The 11,620-nt window shown below is 51.1% G+C and overlaps 1 protein-coding gene across 2 annotated transcripts in view; it reads left to right on the top strand.

Moving 5' to 3' along the window:
• SLC4A3 (solute carrier family 4 member 3) overlaps positions 1-11,620 on the top strand; it is a 33,910-nt gene that overhangs the window by 2,047 nt on the left and 20,243 nt on the right. For both annotated transcript variants that reach the window (XM_039712660.1, XM_039712566.1), the window contains exons 2-6: positions 2,933-3,073; positions 4,331-4,487; positions 8,025-8,356; positions 8,768-8,910; positions 9,477-9,688. In XM_039712660.1, the coding sequence (XP_039568594.1) occupies positions 3,020-3,073; positions 4,331-4,487; positions 8,025-8,356; positions 8,768-8,910; positions 9,477-9,688 (898 nt within the window). In that variant the 5' untranslated portion in view covers positions 2,933-3,019. The remainder of the gene's footprint in view (positions 1-2,932; positions 3,074-4,330; positions 4,488-8,024; positions 8,357-8,767; positions 8,911-9,476; positions 9,689-11,620) is intronic.

Here is an 11,620-nt window from a genome sequence, read left to right as displayed (position 1 = left end):
TCTTAGTCATCCCATATTGTGCTAGATAAAATTAGCTCCTAACCTTTCCTTATAAATCAATCCCTCTGGCCCACTGGCAAAATGTTGCTCCTCTCCGAACTCCATCTGTTGAGGGTGGTAGAAACGCCAGGCAGGATCCCGTAGGTTTCCATCCCACCTTCCTCCAGAGGTGGCACAAAGTAAGGGGCAAGTGGCCTCTAGTGGCCGTGGACGGCCGTGAATGTGCCGAAGGGAAGCAGCCGTGCTTTCAGGGCTCTCCATGCCTTAGGAACGGGAGAGCCGGTCCGGTTAGAATAGGAGAACACACCTCTCATCTTCACCTCCTCTCTCAGGAGAGCAGGTGAGGATGAGAGGTCCCCAGAGCATCAGAGGATGAGGTCCCCAAAGCATCGAGATGAGATGTCCCCAAAGCATCAGAGCCTTCCAACAGCTGGGTCCCAAGTCCTACCGGCTTGAGGTGCCCACACATCACATCCTGCTTTCATTGATGGAAACGCCGTGGGTATCTCCCAGTCCCTCTGAAATTTCAAAGCGCATCCCCAGGGCTCTCTTACTGTTACTAAAACTGTCTGGGTTTTAGCTGTTCAGCCTCATTAGAGTGATGGCTTCAGCATAATTCTGAATGTGCTGCTGTGATGGGTAAAGAAAGACTAGGTGCTGGATTTTCCCTCCCTTTTCACTTTGTTTAGGCAGTTGGGCTGTAGTTTTAAACTCAGTATAACATCTTAGAAAGCTGGTGCCAGCAGAATATGCTGCACCCAGAAGTTCTCCAGGATGTGGGTTTCCTCCCTCCCAGAGCACAAAATGCCCCTGGAGCCTCTGCTTTTCTTCAGACATCCCTAAGGTTGCCCTGAAACAAAGCACATTGCTTCACAGCCCTGCTGATAGTTTTAGTTTACTTCAAAGGCCCCACAAGGCATGTTAGTGGCACAGAGGTGAAGCTCAGCAGTAGCATTTCTTTTGTTAAATTACCTTTACCATTCTGCGTCTACAGGAGCTGCTGTCCAAAGCTCCATTATTTTTTTACTCCTTAAGTTATAGTCCTTGCAACATGTTTTTACTGTCACTCTGTAGCTGTGAATGTTCTGCTCCTTAAAAATGTCCAGTCCTTTCTTTGGGCATGGTGATGCCATAGCCCTGCAAAGTGAGGCTCCCCCTGCCAGCTCTTCCCACAGGAATAAAATGTTCCCTGCCTTCAGTTCCAAAAGTACTGCTGCTTGTTTTCATGGAATTATACCCTTTTATTGAATTAAATAAAAAAAAAGTTAAAAAGACACATATTAACCTTTTCTCTATCATGTCTCCTACTAAAAGGATGGCCTGGATGTTTCATTTGCTATTTAGATGTCTGTCTTTGCAGCCTATTTCTCTTGAGCTGTTGAGGTCTCACTGAGGATGAAATTAGTGATGAGTCCAATGAAGGTGTTTCAGGGGTTTCTTCCATTATGCTTTGCCTTGTTCCTGATAATTAGGAAGGTAAAGCAAAGGAACATCCTTCATCAGTGGTCAGATTAGCTCCTCAAAATCTTGCCTTACAGATGACCCTGGGATTTTTGGTTTGAATAAGCTTTTCATGAATGCAGAGTAAGCAGACTCTAGACCTTCTGGAGATCTTCAGATAGAAGGGATGATGAAGTGGCCTTACTGCTTTCATCCTTAGACATTCTTTAGTGTTTTAGTCACCTGTCTTGAACAGTGTCCCATGCTAGGTACTTCAGATGAGATAGTAAGAAACCCCTCAGCAGATAGCCAGGACATAGACTATAATACTGACTCGAAAGCTTTCATAGCTGGAGAATAGCTTGTTCTGAAAGATGGGGTTAATTTCTCTTGATTTTCTTTGTCATAAATACAGCTCATTACCAGAGAGATGGCCAAGCTATCCTCTGACATTGCAATGTTTTGCTCCTTGATGACATCACTGAAAAAAAACATTTTGTCAATTTTGAATTCATTTGTATTCTACCCTTGTAGTTTTAACGAATGTCGCTTTTCTTGTGCTGTGAGCTGAGAACACTTTGCTTCTCCCTGTGCCCAAATCACTGTGTATATGCTTACATCTTCTGCTTCAGATGAGTTTTTTGGGATCAGTGTCTTCCTAGTGCCAATCTCTGTACCATCTCCTGTTCTTCCTGGGGTGCAGCCCATGCTGTTTAGGCTGTGCTGCTGCTGTAGATGGTTTGACCAGAGGTGTTTCTGTGTTAGTCTGCATCCCAGTCCTTGTCAAGGGTAGCACCTCTTTGCCTTCCTCACCTGTAGCTGGATATTGAGCAGATTGTTCCTTTGTGCTGTCCTCAGAGACCTGTGTGTTCCTTACTCCTGCCAGTGCTGACAGGGCACAGATCTGCAGCCTTGGTCTCTTTGCCTGTAACATGTATTGTTTTGTGTGTGGCGTTTGGATGATGAACTGTCTGTCCTTGTCCTATCTCTGTGGTCTGCACAGCTCTCTGTGGTTCCTTCTGGCCTTTTTTGGGATCTGTCCAGTTAAAGCTAGGTGCCACAGGACCACTCTGCTGCCTGCTCCTGGCATGTACTCCCAGCACCTGATCTCTCCGACTTTTTCTGTCCCTGGTGGCCAGTCACACTCCAACTTTGCACTGGTGTGCTGCTGTAGAGGTGGCTGAGCAGGAAGCTTTTCTTTCTCCTGCACAGCCCATGCAGGAGCTATATATGGCTGATGTCTCCACTGGCCCCTCTGACCTTCCAGAGAAGGACAGGATCCCATCTGTCCATGATCAGCTGGAGCTGGTGGCCAAAGCAGCGTGGGCTGGGCCACTTGCCCCTGCACACTACTGGGGACAGGCCTGTCCTAGTGATGCCAGGGAGGCTCTCCAGGGGCTGGTGAGGTGACCTCTGGATCAGGAGCCAGGGGCTTGAGGGCAGTGGCCAGCAGTCTCCCACGACATTCCCTTGTCCTGCCCTCTCTCCACAGGTTATGCCACTCTCCAGGTTTGCTGGGTGCCTGCCGGTGAAAGAGAAGGGTTGATATTTTGCCCAGGCCCTTAGGTCCTGAACCAAAATGGCAGCTGGAGAGTCCCCTCCCGTAGGAGATGTCTTCATCGACTTGCAGCAGGTGAGGTGGGAATCCAGCAGCAGCAGCAGCAGCAGGGCTGTCTCTTCCCCAGGGACCGTGCTCCTGCTGGCTGAGAGCAGGGCTGGTGTCCTGGCAGCGAGCTGCAGTAGGAGACACAGCCTGCATTTACTGGGGACAGTCTGCACAAAGTGTGCCCCGGGGCTGCCCATGAGCCCGGATCCTCTCCACACAGACAGCAAACTGTGGCCCAGAAAAGGCCAGAGATTGCTCTGTGAGGCCCCTGTGCCTTCACGTGCCATTGGGTAGGGTACACAAGTGACAGGAGGAGCTGAGCAGCTTGAAAACAGACTGTGCCTGTTCAGGCTGGGCTTGGGACACCTGTGCTAAGGTGAGAGGAGAAGCAGTCGCACCCAGAGACACAAAGCTGCTCCTAGGCCCCAGCTAAGAACAGGGATGCGAGGAGAGGGATCTCTCAGTAAAGCTGCCTTGCTCCCTCTTTCTGCCTAGCAGATTTGTCACAGTTGGGCCTCCTCCTGTTTCCATGGAAACACGGGAGTCCACAACAGCTCCACGCTGGCATTTCAGCTATATTGATGGAAAATTTTACCAGCTGCAGCTGCTCAGAAAGAAAGAAAGAAAGAAAGGAAGGCCAGCGGGCACCTGGTGATGCTCATGTCAGGGCACTTCCACCAGCAAAAGGCAGAGAGGTTCCCATTGCCTGAAACAGGAGGAAAATGGGCAGAAAAGCCTGAAGAAGGCTTTCCAAGAGGAACAGGGAGACTCTAGATTTGTGGAGGGAGGGGAGGTGGGAAGGCACAGGGTGGCCACTGACCCAATGGCAACTCACCAGAGCAGGGATGCTGTCTCCCAAGAGGAAATACAGAGGAGGTCTAAGAATGAGAGAGATGGCAGACTGGGCAAAAGGGAGGCCAGAGAGCAGCAGTTAAATGTGAGGAGAGAGAAATTCCAGCCAAACAAAAGCTACGCATTTGCTCTAATGGGAAAAACAGGCACTGGCATATTCCCTTGATACCTGCCACTCAAGAGAGGTGTGGAGGACTGCTAAGGTATCCCTGCAGATACCTTAGTGTCTGCAGAGTGTGCCTTGGAGCTTGATGGTCTGTTCTGACACTTGGTTTTGAGCAGAGCTGTGTCTCTGTGTGAGACACTGTGCCCCAGGCCTGTTGTGTGGAGCCTGGTGCTCCTTAGCAAGCGGTTGCTGTTGGAAGGGCAGGAGGATCCGGAGGGCTTTAGGGGTCTGCCGTGTTTGATTCTTACCTGGCGGTTTCTGTGCAGGGCAGAGATGACGCAGAGAAAGCCTCTCCTGGTGCCGAGGACGATGAGGACTTGGATAAGACTTTGTCAATCGAGAGATTTGGGGACCTGATAAGCAAGTCAGCATCAAGCAATCTGGAGAAGCAAAGTCGCAGCTACAGTGAGAGAGATTTTGAATGTATGTAGGTTTTGAAACGTTGTACCCCTTCCAACCTCACCACCAGCCCTCGCTCGGTCCCACGTGCTCTGCAGCTTTGTGCCAGGACTGCAGATTGTATTAGCCTGCCATTCACTTCCTTCCTCCAGAGCGTTCCCAAGGTGCTATGTACACACAGTTTAGCACCAGTGCCCACGGCCTGTTCCCAGTCTGTTCCTGTTTTCTCTGTCTCCATAGGCATAGCTACTGCACAGCCCACCCAGCAGCCGTAGCTCAGCCCAGGGTGTTCCTTCACCTCCTAGACCAGTCTATGAGACCTCTGCAGCTACTTCCCTAAGTTGGATTTTCCAGTTTTAAAGCAATTTTTCTTCCATGTGGCTGCCAAGAAACATCCAAACGTGACCAGAAGCCAGGCTGTCCTCCCCAGTCTGAAAGCAGATGGCTCCAGTCAGACATGCCTGTGTATTTCTAAATAACACTCAAGAATCCACTGGGCTTATCTGATCAAAGAAAGGAACTGCAAAATAAAAATGGAGTGTGAATTTAAAGTGCTGTAGTTATCTCACCTGAATTTATCTGAGTAGCGTATCTATTCCTCTATCTGCTCTTTCATGATGAAGGCAACTGGTCTGCCCAAAGTCACTTTGGGTGTTAAATGAGAATGTACTGACAGGAGTGACCATAAGCTGTTGCCTGGTGTAGGTGGGTTATGTTACTTTGTAGTAACAGCAGTGAAGGGCAGGAAGAGGCCCCCGTCCAGCAGCCTGTTTGTGTGGCAGACACGTAGCAGTGGTTGGGAGATTTTCCCAGTCTGTGGCTCTCCACAGTCACATAGTGCTTCTTTTCCAGCTTGGCTTTGATGAGCTACAACCTTGGGAACATTATGTCCCAAGTACATCACCAGGCTGTTTTCTGCTTGGCCACTCATTTCCAATGGCTGTTATAAAAGCTTGCTGGTAAAAGTTTATTACTGTAGTGCACCTCAGCTGCTGGTTTTTTTGCCTGTGTCATTTCTCTACAGAGGCTCCATTCAAATAACACTTCCCATCTGGGCTCACAGTCACTCGTGCACATGGCTGCAAGGTGCTGAAAGCTTTGCTGTGGTTGAATTCCTGTCCTGTGCCCGTAGGACCTACCTGCTCAGCAGCTCTGCCTGTGTGCACAGGTCTGCGGGTTGGCTTGGAGGACATGGATGATCTGCTTGAGCATGCATGGCAGAAGCTTTTGGAAAATTTTAACTAGAGATTTGTACTGTTTGGGGTTGCGTTTTTTTCCCTTATTAATAGGAGAATTATTTTTCTTTTGTCAGAACCAAGCTTGTTTTCCTCTGAACCCGTGATGTCTTTCTGTTGTCTAGGGCTACATCAACCCTGGTTATCAAAAGTTTTATGCAGTTTGTATATAAAGCTGGAAAATCTGGTTAGGTCATTAGACTTTTAAAGATAACATACCAGCCCATAGAGGTGAATGTTCTCTGGGCTTAGAAATTTTTCCTGCTCTAGTCAAAGCCAAGAATTCCTAATATGTAGGCTCTTCCTTCTCGGCTCCTTATTTAAATTACTATTTCATATCTCTTGTATCAAGTTCACCAAGAAATGTAATCAAACATCTGGGACACTAGTTTGGCAGTAACTTTCCATAAAGACAGGCAGTTCAGGGAAGGGAGCAGGGAGGGAGGGAGGGAAGGGACTGGATGCACAGGAGGACAAGGAGGAAGAAGAGGGAAGTATGAATGCTTTTGTGTTTTGGAGAGGTGTGTTTTTCCTACCTCCAGGCCACCTCTGTGGAGAAGTGATTAGTTGACCTGAGAAGGGCTGAGTGCAGGGGTGAAGAGAAGAGCAGTGTTCCCCTCTTCTGTGCCAGATCACGCACCATCACTGCCCTTCTCTGCAGCCCAAGGCTTCAGTTTCCTTCTGATCCAAAACATAAAGATTTCTGTCTTGGACTGAGATGACCAAGCCAGAAGGGAAAGATGGGCTGTGTCCTCATCAGCAGCTTTGTGCTGTTGAAGGAGCAACATGTGTATAGTTGGGGTCTTGCTTCTTATATTAGAAATTCGTGCCTGACCTACCTGTGGCATGCTATGGAAGTAGAGCAGCAGGACAAGAAGGTCTGTCTTCCACATCTTGTGAATGAAATAGGGTACACCCAGTTAAGTCAAAGAAAAAAACACTTTTGAGAGAAAAACTATTCCAAACTATTTCCACTGTGCAGATATCTGACCATTCTAAATCTCCTCTAATCTTGCCACTAGCTGTTTCTTCTGAACCAGGGGGATGTGTGAAATATCCCTGCTGTTCCCAAGGGGGGAAACAAGGGAGAAAAGACTTGAGAAACCAAAGGAAAGGAAACATGACAGCAGAACAATGAACCTGCCTGGCTCTCCCAGGGAGAAGGTTACAGCCTACATTGAAAATGTCCTTTGAAGGTAGTTTTCACTATAAACAGATTTTGCTGCCATGTCACAGGAAAGGTGGGAAGGAACCAAATTTAAACTGTCTGGAAACAATTGCTCAGGAAGAGCTGCCGAGCACCACCCCCTTGCCAAGTGGCCAGTGCCCCCTTGATTTCAGCCTCCCCGGGTGCAGCCCCAGGACCTGTGCATCCTGCAGACTGTCCGTAGGAGGCTTTGTGCCTGCAGCTAGCCCTGGCAGCAATGGCTTCTCTTTCTCTCACAGTGGGATGCTGAGCTTACCCTCTTTCCTGCCTGGTGCGTTGCCTTTGTTTTGGAGTGAAGGCTCAGAAGTGCCCTTAATTTCTTCTCATTCTGTAATTCCCATGACACCCAGGTCAAGCCTGTATGAATTTTTCTTTGTAGATTAGTTTAAAGAAAAGTCCTTCTGCCCTGTTTCTTTACCCTGGTTTTTAAAAGACAGCCTCCTAACTGAACTGGCATTTCAGAGGCTGGTACAACACATGCCCTCGAAGTACCTGGGATTTGGACTTAGGTTACTTCTGCACTGTTGTTCCTGTGGCTGTGTAGGAGGAACTTTCTTCAAAGCCTGGGGGATAAATAAGCTACATCTATTCAACTCAAATAAACATTATGCAGAAAAGAAATCATTCTAATTTAGGATGGAAAAGTCTTCTAAGATCATCAAGTCCAACTGTAAACCTAACACCAAGTCCACCACTAAGCCATGGCCTAACCACTAACTAATGTCCCTAAAAAGTTTGTAAAGGGCGCAAATTATGCTTGTTTGAGGATGCAAGAAACATTTCCCCATGTTTAGGAAGGGGATGTTGCCCATGGCAGGTCACTGCAGCTCTGCACAGTCATGCAAATGGCTTTTGGCAGCACAGGGAGAGTGCTGCCTTCCCCAGGGCAGTGGAGCTGTGTTGGGGTGGTTTGGCATTGCACAGGGGCTGTGTCCCCACCTATCCCAGGCTGGACACAGCCTGCTGCATCACTGAAAGAGCTTTGCTATGTCCCTGTGGGCTGGTGGCTCTCCTTGCCCTTCCTGGCCCTTGATCTTCAGACCATGCTGTTTCCTGGAGGGGCGCCTGGCAGGTTCCTCCCAGCCTTTTCCTGCCCCTGACTCTCTTTTTCTCTCTCAGTCCACCGCCAAACCTCGCACCACATCCATCATCCCCTTTCCACTCACCTCCCTTCTGCCCTCAAGTTCCAAAAGAGGCCACCCCGTGCCAGCAGGAGGAAAAAAAGGAGAAGGAAAAAGAAGAAAACCTCAATACCTCCCTCAGAGGTGACCCCCACCATCCAGGAAGAGGACGAGGAGGGAGGAGAAGAGGAGGAAGAAGAGGAAGAAGAAGAGGAAGAAGGAGAATCTGAGGCAGAGGAGGTCCAGGGGAAAGAAATCTCTGCAGAATCTGAGGCTGAAGCTCGTGGGAAGGACACATCCCCTAAGCTGGAGTCCCCAAGCAAACCAAAGGCAAGGCCAGGACATGCCTATGTGGATGGGGCTTGGAGTCTGGAGGGAGGTGGTAGGAGGGTGCCAGCAAGTAAGCTGCTCAGGGATAAGAAGTTGTAGCTGTGCAGTATTGTGGGAAGAGTGTTTTTGTCCTTGCCTAGTAGAGATGGACAGTGACAGGTAAGTCATTGCTTGGTGTGGATGCAGGGGTGGGTGTGCATGAGCATTTTGGGGCTGTAATACTCATGGGGGAAGATCAGTGTGTCTGTTCTTAAGTTTTATAGTACAGTGGAGGGCTCAATATGACCAGTGCCAGGGTATGGGGCATGTGGGGAAAGCCATTGTGGCCCATTTTGGGGAGCATCTGTGTGCCAAGGATTGGGGTGCAGGCTGTCTGCCCAGCTCTTGCTGTCAGGACTGTTGTCTCTGCAGTTCACCGTTGGCAGCGATGAGGAGGAGTCCAGCAGCACTGCGGCTCCCGCGCAGTTCCACGTGGAGGAGGAGTGTGGCATCCTGTCCCCCATGCCTCGCTTTGCTGACCTGCTGCAGGACAAGGGCCCTGCCTCTCTCCACAGGTAGGTGAGCGGTGCCAGGCTGCCTGCTGCTCTCGCTGGCTCAAGGTCACTGCACAGAGTCTGTCCCCTGGGGCAGTGGCTGTGATTAGCCTGAACTTGCCTGATGAGTCAGAAGGGACAGGGGCCCCAGAGGGAGAGCATCTGTGAGCAACAGGGCTGCTCTCTGGTGGGATGGTGATTCCATGGGACTCCTGCAACCTCCCTGGGTGCATGGGATCCCCACAGTGCAGGGTTAGAGGCACTGGGCTGCACACCTGGAGTACCCTTCCTCCCAGCTAACTTGTGCTGTCCTGCTGAGCTGCAAGCTGGGAAGCCCCAGGAGGGGACCATGAGGCCATTGACTCAGGGGTAGGTCCCTGATACTGGGCACAAGCTGGTCCCACTCTGTGGTAGGGAAGAGGAGGAGCAGAAGGAGCAGCCTTCAGGTTTTGCAGGAGATGACTGCTGGCCCTGCTCTTTCTCAGGGGCTTGCTGGTCAGGTCTGGGCCATGGGACCCCAGCCCCTGAGGCCACTGGCCATCCTCATTCGCCCTGCTTACTACTGTCAGTCTCTTTGGTTCCTGCAGCCCCCCCGGGCCTCGAGAGCGTCTGTCGCGCGGGTGGGAGAAGCGCAAGGCCTGGGGCCAGGTGGCGAGTGGACAGCGGGTGACCTATGACTTGAAGGAGAGGATGTGCATCGGCAGCATGACCACCCTGGAGAGCGCGGCCTACCAGCGCGTCCCCACAGACGAGGCCGAGGCCCAGATGCTGGCGTCTGCTGACTTGGATGGCATGAAAAGTGAGGCTTTACAACACTACCCGCGTTACCAGTGCGTGTGTCCCTTTGTCCTGTGCTTCTCTTGCTCTCCCCTAGCAGCCTCAGGCATGCTCTTCAGCCTGCCACAGGACCTGGTCCTCACCTTCCTGTTCCCCAGGTCCTTCTTTTCCAGCAGTGTCTTGTCTCTGTCAGCTTTGTATTGTCCACAGTGCTGATCCTTATGTTTTCAGCATCTCTACTCCCACCTACCCCATGGATGCCTGCTCCACCACCCAGCCCCCTGTCCTCTCCAGTTCAGGGTTCCCAGCAATTCCCTGAGACCCAGCTCTCTCCTCTCCTGACACACTTTCCCAGCAATCAGCCCTCTGTGTGACACGCTGCCAGCTCTGCTATTGCAGAAAACCTGAGGTGAGGAGCCTCCCCTCTCCTCTGCTCTCCTGGCAGAGGCAGCTGCCTCCTCTGGAGCGCCTCAGAGGGGACTGCCCCTGTGCGTGGCACGAGGACAGAGACAAGAGACGTCATGGAAATGCACGCTCCGGGCCTGAGGACATGGAGAATTCAATAGGTTGCTCTGCAGGCTGGAGAGGGAGGGAGACACCAGAGGGGAGTGAGGGAGGAAAGCAGTGCTGCACATGCAGCCTGGCTGTGCCCGGGCCACGGGCTGCATCCCTGGGCAGCTGGCACAAGACCCCACGGAAAAGCGAGGACCCTGCTGTGGAGGAGCTGGGGGGCAGCCCCCACAGAAGCATCCCTGGGTGGAGCCAGTCTTCCTGGAACTCGTCAGTCCTCGGGGCTGCTCAGCCGGCACCTTCATGCCCCGTGAGCAGGGGAGCGCGGCTCTGGGGCTGGCCCCGGGGCTGTGGTGAGCCCCCCCAGGGGGGCAGCTTGCTTTCCACACGTCAGCCTGGCCGTCCTGGCTCCTCATCTGAAGGCGTGTCCTTCATGACACCTGACCCCTGACCTTCACAAGGACAGCATGACAACCCTTCAAGAGAGAGAGGAGCCAGCAAAGGAATCAGAAGGGGGCAGCAGCCCGGAGGTAGTGTTAAGCACCTGTATTCGCAACTCACTCGGCTATGAAGACTTTGATGAATTTGCTTTCAATTTTGAAGACTATGATTTATGGGAGGCCATCAGAAACCATCTGGGCTACCCAGGCGGGGAGCCCACCTGTAAGTACCACAGCAGTGACCCCGTGTTTGCAGCTGTAGATCAGAACCTCCTGCTACAGTGCATAACCCCCTCCTGTGTTTGTTGTCTGTACCCTCTCCATGTCAGATTGGTCTTCTGGTTTAGAGAAAGTACAGTCTGCTCCACTGTGTGTCTGGGGACACCAGAGGAGCTGCCTGATGCCTGTGTGTCTGTGTGAGGTCTTAGTACCAATCTGTGTTGTAGTGCTGAGGTGCTTTCCTGTGTGTGTCTCGCTCGAGCAGCTCCAGAGGCAGCTGCATCTTGCTGTTACTGCTTATCAGGATGTGGCCCATGCAGAGAAAAAGCAGCTGCTCTGAGGTGTGTATAAGGACAAAGAGATTTCCCCTTCCATTTGTAGCACAAGGTGACAGTGTGCTGCTGCTCTTTTTGCTGGAATTTGAGTCGAGGTGCGGATCTGACAGCGGAGGTGGGTATCAGGTTCTAGCACTGCACCGTAGCCTAATTGCCCAAAGGAAAAAAAATAACCTAGTCTTTGTATCTGCATGCTTGAGCTGTGAAACTAGCTCATCCCTAGGCTGGGGTCCCTGGATGGGAGAAAAGAGGAAGAAAGGAAGCAAAAGTAGGAAAAGCAGGGAAGGAGAGAATAGGAATCTTGAGAGTCAAGAATGCCTTCCTGTTCTCTGCATCTGTTTCTGTACCTTCACATCCCTTGCAGAGCAATCTCTGAGCTGTCTCAGAGATCGTGCAGAAACCAGACCCTCACTCCCATCTCTCGCAGGGGTCCTTCCTTGGTACATGATG

The sequence above is a fragment of the Passer montanus genome, unplaced genomic scaffold (assembly GCF_014805655.1).
Source record: "Passer montanus isolate IOZ18808 unplaced genomic scaffold, ASM1480565v1 scaffold1, whole genome shotgun sequence".
Taxonomy (NCBI): domain Eukaryota; kingdom Metazoa; phylum Chordata; class Aves; order Passeriformes; family Passeridae; genus Passer; species Passer montanus.
The sequence above is the reverse complement of the archived record's forward strand: the minus strand, read 5'-3'. Positions and strand labels throughout refer to the sequence as shown.